The 8,949-nt window shown below is 39.3% G+C and overlaps 1 protein-coding gene across 7 annotated transcripts in view; it reads right to left on the bottom strand.

The window, feature by feature from the left end:
• LOC101860265 overlaps nt 1-7,091 on the bottom strand; it is a 25,632-nt gene extending 18,541 nt beyond the window's left edge. For 2 of the 7 annotated variants that reach the window (XR_004858808.1, XM_035971037.1), the window contains exons 1-5: nt 6,112-7,091; nt 4,085-4,339; nt 3,535-3,732; nt 2,985-3,114; nt 1,131-1,222 (exon numbers count right to left, since the gene is read on the bottom strand). Coding sequence is in view for 6 of the 7 variants with exons in the window: in XM_035971037.1 (XP_035826930.1) it covers nt 1,131-1,222; nt 2,985-3,114; nt 3,535-3,732; nt 4,085-4,272 (608 nt within the window). In the remaining variant the exon portion in view is untranslated. The remainder of the gene's footprint in view (nt 1-1,130; nt 1,223-2,984; nt 3,115-3,534; nt 3,733-4,084; nt 4,340-6,111) is intronic. The other 5 variants (XM_013085309.2, XM_013085308.2, XM_013085307.2 and 2 more) reach the window with 5 other exon arrangements.
• Nucleotides 7,092-8,949: the final 1,858 nt, after the last annotated feature.

Raw genomic sequence — 8,949 nt, forward strand, 5'->3', positions numbered from 1 at the left:
CCCCATGTTGTATCAGTGGCGTCAGACTCCTCCGCAGAACCAAGCCGTGCTGCCAACTAATAGAAAAACAACCAACTTGCTTCCTGTGGGCCGTGCGAACACAGCACATCCCACTGAATACCTACCTAAATAGTTTCCGTAAGGATACCCCACCTGACTGCCCGTTGTGTGACTGCCAGAATGAAACAGTACCACACCACCTCTTTACCTGCCCTGCACTTAGCGACCTACGTAGCACCCACCTACCTACCTACCTCCCCAGATATCGGAAATACTTTATACAACGACAAAACACAGCTGATTAAAACCTGTAAATTCTTTGCCATATCGACAGGCCGAAGGGCTAGAACCCAGATGGCCGCTGGGTCGGAAAAGTAAGTAAAGCGTTCCATGGGCTTTTGCAGTTTGCAGTGCCATAAATCTCTGACCAACTGAAACAGATTAGTCAGTGAACAGAGCCTTGTAAGCAGGGCCAGAAGCTCTGAAGGTGAGTACAGAGTTGACAACTGCCTACATTTTTTCGACCCCGTAGAAATGCGTGCATGAGGACTCAAAATGTACGGGTCATTTTTGTCTAATAATACACCTTGTATTAAGACTTTTTATATAAAATGCAACAATTTCTCAATTTTTGACCTGAAGCCTGGCAAAATCCGGACAGTTTCAGAAATCCAGATTTAGAGAGATTTATCTGGAAATTCAGCACTTCATGAGCGTGGCAAGCAATGTTATTAGCTCCATCTTTTCATCTGTCTTCCTGAACATCCTTATAATTTATTCATTTATTAAGATCATTTCACAAGAAAGTATGAACAAACTCACCAAATTTATTCTTAACAAAAAATGTCGCAAATTGACACTCTGCACCTGTCCATTCCTCGTGTCTACCTCGTACAACCGTGAGCCCACCCCTCCTTCCCTCCTTCACTGCAGGCACAAAAACAGAACACCAAATTCATAGATTATGCCTACTTTATCATTTCCTTTGAATTTATTACTGGATCCCTTATAACGAGAATCCTGCTATAACGGACATTTCGTACCAGTCCCCTCCCTCTCGTTATAACAGGATTCCATGGTATACGGTATTTCCTTCCCCGTGTGGTGCAGGGATCCTTGCTGGCCCCTACCTGGATTCCGCAACAAGACCCAGGAGATTTAAGGCGGATCTGGCAAATTCTGCGCCCGTCATCTCAACAACCTCTGTCGGCTCGGCTTTACACTGAAAATGGCAGGATGATGAAAATATTAAACTTATTTCCCCATAAAGATTCCAGTTAAATCCATACATCTTACCCAAATATATATATGAAAAAAGTTCTCCTATAATATAATTCATTTACTCGTCATAACCGTGAAAGTTTGTCAAAATGAGCACAAGGTTTTTTCAGTCCCTAAATTTAATAGCAGAGTGGGGTAGAAACTAAAGGCATAACTCCCTCAATATAAATGTAGGAGTAAATTTTGTTTTATGCATAATTTGTTCAAAATTAATAATTGCAGGATAAAATGTTATGTGATTGTCGAATTTTGTGATAAAGGACAGGGTGTCTAAAAAAAGGATCCACTTCAAGAGCAACAACTCGGTCACCTCAGCATTGACTTCAACAAAACTTTGAACAAACAAAATTCAACTAGGTAGACATCAAGTTCGCAAATTTGGAGAAAATCAACTGACGTGTTTGAGAAATAACAAGTTTTTTAAAATTCAACAAAAATCGGGTAAAATGCAAAACTTTACTTATTAAAAGCATTCAGCTACAGGGGTGTCAGTGGTCTTTTTTGGTTTCAGGACTAGGACGGTTAAACCAAGACTGTCACACATCAGATTTGCATCTCACCGTGCTGAAAAAGTTTATGAGAAGTTTCGGGAGGAGAAGGCGTAATGCTTTTGAGGAGGCCTGGTTCTAGTGGGATGGGGCCACACATCAAAAGTGGAAAAAGAAAGGTTTGGGGCACGTCTTACAAAGAATGGTCACCATATCTCCCCGACTTGAACCCTTTTACTTTTTTCCTTTATGATTTTTGACAGTCTACAGAGTCTACAGCAACAACCCACAAACAACCCAACAGTTGAAAATCAATGTTGGATAGGGGGTCCAAAAGAATCTCACCCAGAGATACGCCATAGCATTATTCAGAATTTCGAGTGGCGCGTTGGAGCTTGTATGGAGAGAAAAAGTAAACACTTTGAACATACAATTTAAATAAAGCCCACTTTCTCTGGGTTTCTTTGGTATTATAGATTTTATGTAAATTTGTTCTTCAATGTAAGATAGTGCCTATCTCAAATAGAACAGCATGGTTGATTTTTAAGAAGTTACAAAGTTAAGCGTTTCACCCAATTTTGTTTCAGGTTTTAAAAAAATTGATGTTTTTCGAACATGCGAGTTGATTTACTTCATATTGGCAAATATAACATCCCCTGGGCTGAATTTTAAGCTCGAAGTTTGTTGAAATTGGTCCAAAAATGACTGAGATTTTCATCCTTTAAATCGGTCCCTTTTTAAAGACACATGCTACTTCAAAATAGAAACAAGAACTTTTAACGTTACACTCCACACCCTCAGGAAGGCACAACAGGTCAGCATTGATAGATATAGATACCCAAGGTCCCAGGAGAAAAGTTGTCAGTTATTAAACCAAATACAAGAACACGATAATTTTTTTAAAAATGCTGTAAGTGTTCTATGGGGCGTTATTCAGCATAACCTAATTCATCTCGATATCTAGAAATTAGCCACATGAGGGACACAAATATTTGTAAATTAGACTAAAAGTCGCTAAATGTAGAAATGTTGTCATGAACTCCCAGCCCTCCTGTTCAGCCAACGTCATGCTCATCCTAAGGGTGGCAGTACAACGAGGTTTGACTTTAGCATAAGGAACTGACTGGCTCACCGCACAGCTCATTTCTGATCGGCATCGTGCAGACTCATTCAGTTCACTAGAGTTAAGAAATAAGAATACTGACAGAGGTTTACCACGTTGAGATCGTTGATCATAACCTGCTGCAGCTGTTCACTTGATGACGGTTTTCTTTTTGCAACACTTTTCTGTTTGCCGCAACGTTTGGCCAGCCTAGCCTGGCGCTTCCTCTCTGTTTCTTTCACCCTTGATTGAAAATAAAGAAAAAAAGATGTCTAAAATGTTAACCCCAGATTTTCGTGCAACTTATTGTACAGCATCAAACAAAAAACGGCAAACAAAACAAAAACCCCACAAAATAAGAAAACAATGTCTAAAATGTTCATCCCAGATAAGAAAACAACAATGTCTAAAATGTTCATCCCAGATAAGAAAACAACAATGTCTAAAATGTTCATCCCAGATAAGAAAACAACAATGTCTTAAATGTTCATCCCAGATAAGAAAACAACAATGTCTTAAATGTTCATCCCAGATAAGAAAACAACATAATGTCTAAAATGTTCATCCCAGATTTTCATACAATTCTTCTGACAACACTCCCCCACCCCCACCCCCCCTAAAAAAAACGTACACAGCTAGGATGCAGGCATATTTCATAATTACCGAATGGCACGTTTTTTTTGGTGGCTTAAAGCAGCACGTTGCTTTCTTCTCATCATTGCATTGTAGGTCCTCAATTCATCCAGAGTCATATCTTTTAATTTTTTCCGACAGGAAGCTGAACCTCGTGCCTTTATAGAGTTTTGGGTCTGCCGTGTTGCTTCAGCCTTCCTTCTATAGTAGGCTGCTCGCGACCTTTCTCTGTGAAATAAGGGTAAAAAAGTTTACAAATGGAAATAATTTTGAAAAAAAAATTAGAAAAAAAAAAAATATATATATCCCAAATAACAGAAATACCGCTGGGATTTAGTGAAGAGACTGAAAATTTACAAAGTTGTATTTGCAACCCAAAAAAAAGACAGTTTAACAGTCACAGCTTTTTTTTTTTTAAAAGTGAGGTTAAAAAGAAAACAAATGCTGACAACAAATAGGTTCTTCATTTTTAAAGCAAAAAGGAGAAAAAATGAAGAAACAGCATCGCCTTGATAGGCTATAATAACAGCATCGCCTTGATAGGCTATAATTTATAATATTGAGTCTTTCCAAAGCCTACCTTTTTACCTCCAGCTTCCTGTTCCTCTCCTCCACTTGCGCCCTCGTATGAGGCTCTGTTTCCCATCTCCTCCTCTCCTCAGCCCGCCATTTTATGCCTTTTTCTCGCTTTATTTGAAGATATTCCTGATATTTTTCAGGATCCTGTTCTTTCTGCTTTCGACGATGAAGTGTCGACCTCGATGGCATCACAAGTATTATGTTTATCAATGAACTTTAAAAAATTTTAGCTTGGGGAGAAAAGGCTTCAGTCCTGCTAATATAATATATGCACGTGGAAGGGAAGAAAACATTTAGAGGCCTAGATAAAGATTCACACGCAGGGAGGGAGGGCTGCTTTAATTTTTCATCAAAACAAACACAGCACACAGTAGGCCTACAGTCCAGCCTTCTCGGACAAGGGCAAAAAATCTCGGAGGTCTTGTGTGCAAGTTGCGCATGTTAAGGATCCCTTGGTGATCTAAAATTGATAAGAGTAGGCTTCGGCCGCCACCAACGCAAAATTCAAAATTTCCTTCCAACTGAAAAAGTTTACTGTGTCCCGTGTGCTCATATGACCGTGGAACGGGCACCGATGTAACACAAACTCAATAAAATTGAAACGGTTGCACCGCATTCACTACATCTGTTGTGACGGCTGTAGTGAACCGTATTTTGATCTCCAGCCCATGCATAGCTTATAGTAAAAATATAGGCCTAACGGTTTTAACGATGTTTCCCCCGCGGTTAGTTTTAACCTAGAATTGATGAACCTGATGATGTTTTGTAAGGTTACGCTCATTCACACAATAGTACGAGGCATCAGATCCTTAGCGAACAATCCAGCCCACATGATACTATTTTGATAACCTTACATGATAAGCGTCAAAGCTCAATAATTAACTCTACAGTGAAGTTGAGCGCTGAGATTATTTCCCTTGAATTTTTCTTCCAACGGCTGTTGCGATCTTTTTTCTGGTCCCCCAACGACATTGATCGCTACAAGTAACAAGTGTAGTCGACTGTATTCTACTATTCGAATTCTAGATAGCTAAGCCTAAGTCTCATATTATATCCTATATTATTATTTTTAAAGCAAGTGGCTATTCTGTATTCTCCGGTGTTGCGTCGGTCAAAAGATCAGACGCTATTAGGCCTACTGATGAATTGTAATGCATCTGTCGATGCAGGTTTTGAGTTAAAGTTAACTAGGCCTAGTAAATCTACCTTTCACTATTATATTTTATCTATGATAATTGTGTAACGTAACTTTATTCATTTATTTGGGTCGTCCATTTTCTTAAAATAATGATTGTTTCTTTAAACGAACAAAATTGATTTTGTGTCTAAAATCCTGTCTAGTCATATCAAATAGTATAGCTTGATGCTTAACTTATTTTTTGTTGTTGTAATTTTCATTATATATAAATTTAACTGATATTTCGCGACCTCAGTACTTTCTTGTCGTATCTCCATTTTTGTAAACAGTTAAAATGTGACTTCTTCTTATGCTCACTCTTTGTTATGTACTCGCGTCACTAGATCTAGAGTCTAGTGGTGAACACGTTTCTTCTGCACCCAACATAATTCTGAATTGGAGGAATTGAGGCAGTTTGTGTCTGAAAACTTATCGTCTGTATCAATCACAGATTTCTACACTTAGTGTAGAATTCTGTGGTATCAATGGAAGTGGTGAAGTTATGGGAATTTTTTTCCAAGACAAGCAGACGAGAGAGGTATTTGCAAATCTGCGCCGACAAATAATTTATTAGTAATAGACTGGCGACGTGACGCTGGAGAATAGCTTCCGATCCACTGACCGGTGCGACGCCGGAGAATAGCCATTTGCATTTTTAAAGACCTCTTAGATCTAATTGAATTCTAATTCTAGCCTAGAGTCTAGTTCTAGATTAGAATCCATGCAGACGGGCTCTAAAAAGTGACAAGTTGAATACTGTAATATTCTAGATCTAGCCTAGCCTAGAATACTAAGAATTTAATTTTAAAAGGCTTCCATTTAAAAAAATAAATATAAAGTAAAATACATACATGTAATACCCCCGCCTAATGTTTCGTTGGAAGCAAAATCCAAGTTGATCTTTTACTCTGAACCTTGCCCCACTATGATTTCTTTGTATTGTCGTCGCAGTCACTTTTTTTCTGCTTTCAAGTTTCCAGCCAGCCAAAATTGTTATTGAGTCGCCCGTCCCGAACTTGGCACAGTGGCAGTCGCCATTTTCCTGTCATGAGAGCACGACCGTCGCTCTAAATCCGAATACGTAATACGTGACAAATTTACTTCGTGTCTCGCTGACCAAACGAAATGAAATTTGGTCGATTTATCTCACATTAATCATTGGCTTTTAGAATTATTTATGCTGAAAATGAAGCCGACATCAATAATGACTTTCATTAATGTTTGGTAACATTTAGTCTACAGTTTCAACTGAAAATCACGTTTAAATCTAGATATATCCAGATGACTGATATAGTCGAATAATTGTTGTTTTGTCGGTTCGCCCGGCAGAAATGGACGGACATGGCCCAGGCGGCAGACTACTGACAATAAAAAAGATGCATTTTTCACCTTCTTCACACGAATTTTTGAGTCAAATGAAAAGCAACAAGGAAACTACGATCTAGACCTGTAACTGTTTATGCTTCCTTCTGGATCTTTTTCTATACAATAGCTAGGCAGTGGAGGGAGAATGCGAAATAAGGCGAATTGTGAATCCACCAGCAGCCAGTCAGCCGTCGCGTATCGGCAGCAGATCTATTCGCTGAGACTATTCTCTGGTATCGGGCGAGGATACACGAATAGGCTACCCGGATGTTTATAGAGATCTAGCATCTAGCCCATAGATGTACACTATAGTTACTTAGCCTTACAACTTGTCTTGCCAAGACCTAATAAACTTAGATTCATAAATCCTCCAAAAAATATTTTCTCATTATCACAAGAATCAACGTAGTTGATACCAATGACTGTCATAACATGTTTGATGACAACCGAAACTAAAGACATGCTGGATCAATCGCGTCTTCACCATTTCGAAGAGATCAGCTAAGGATCGATTCGATTCGGTTTGGTTTGGTTTGCTAGCCAGATTGAGACAAGAGCGCAAAGCGTCTATCATGGCACAAAACCGATCGCGCTCAAAAACAAACGGTGAGCACATTGGGGGATCTGTTAGGCTAGGCGCGGACATGGCAACTTTAGTTGCGCAACAGTTTTCTCGCCCACATGTAAACAATGAAATAAACAGATGAGCATAGGCCACTCGGGTTTTCATTATTTACATTTGGGTGAGAAAACCGTTGCGCTACTTAAGTTGCCCTGTGCACACCTAGCCTTAAGCGATTGCGTGACTCGTCGCCTGAAAACAAACACGTCTGTTTTTAGACGACGAGTTGGGAGATCAGTTTGTGCCACGATAGCCGCTTTGCGCCCTCAATCTAGCCAGCGAACAGAACCGAACCGATTGTGTCACTGGGCACTGGTTTGCTTTCAGTCGAAGAGTCGGGCGATGGTTGTCGATCCCTCAATGGGCGACCTAGACTGACATAATTACATATATGGCATAGCACACGTGGGCAGTTATCCAGGCTTTTTATCTATAAAGAAATACGGTTTTAGTATACTTCTGTCGCGTGAACACACACACTGCAATTTCTTTTCTTTTTTTTAAAGATCAAAATTAAAGGCCTAGATTACATAATATAATTCATTGGCCTTCTTGTATTATACCATTACTCACCTTTTTCACCAGTACACAGTTTTCAAGTGCCAGTCGATTGCCATTCCTTCAAATTTGGTCCAGGGATGTCAGAAAACCACAGCTTCCACAAAACAATAACAAAACAAAAAAACGCATGAAAATGTTGCTGTCCCATTAACTAAACATTCCATGTTATTGCATGTATCACGCGCGCACACACACACACACACACACACACACACACACACACACACACACACACACACACACACACACACACACACACACACACACACATACACACGTTCATTTTCGAGAAAAACAGTGTGGAAGTCAGAAAGTTTCATATTTTGCCATTGGCTGTGTTTTCCGCCCTGATTACTGTTGAGAAAGGTACCGTCCTTATTCTAGCCAAGGCTAAACATTCTCAATCAAACAAAACAGACTCATCACTTCCCACCAAGCCGAAAGCCCCGTCCATGCCAAGCCAATTAAATGGAATATCAATTTGTTTTTAGCTTAGGCCCCTAAGCTATTTGCCTCGCTGGTTCGTGACTACCCAAACACCCATCCTCTGACACTTAGCCAGCTATAGCTGTCCTTCTTGTCTCCCAAATAACAAAACAATCTAAAACAAAAAGAAAACACCAAACAAAGTAAACATTTAAAAACGCTAGGCTATATCCTCCTAATTCTGGTCTTTAAAAAAACAACTATACGTTATATCGTATTAGACCCGAATTTACGAAACAGGATGCTGTCGAGTTCGAACAACGGGCTATGAATTCACGTCAAGTACAAAATGTATAAAGTATATCACCTAACAACGGCCGGCATTTGATGTCATTTATTATTATTAAATATTTCAGGTGGACCATTTGGTTTGGAACTTTTCCACCCAGACTAAGATTTGAGTTGGAGTCAATGTAGTTCTACAGTTATCGATAAATTGTTACATGATTTAAACAACAATAAAGCTTGCTTACCTTCTTTCCTTCAATAGCCGTATAGTTTTATTACATTATTTACACAAGCCTATATGTACGACCTTCACAAACAGGAACGCGAGTTTAAGTCAAGAGCAATAATATTATAATGAAAAGTGGTTGCATCAAAAGTGAGGCCTACTGCTGTTACTTTTGTGACCATGCATGACTCTCAAAGTGAA

Source organism: Aplysia californica, unplaced genomic scaffold (genome assembly GCF_000002075.1).
Source record: "Aplysia californica isolate F4 #8 unplaced genomic scaffold, AplCal3.0 scaffold00364, whole genome shotgun sequence".
In the NCBI taxonomy this organism is placed as follows: domain Eukaryota; kingdom Metazoa; phylum Mollusca; class Gastropoda; order Aplysiida; family Aplysiidae; genus Aplysia; species Aplysia californica.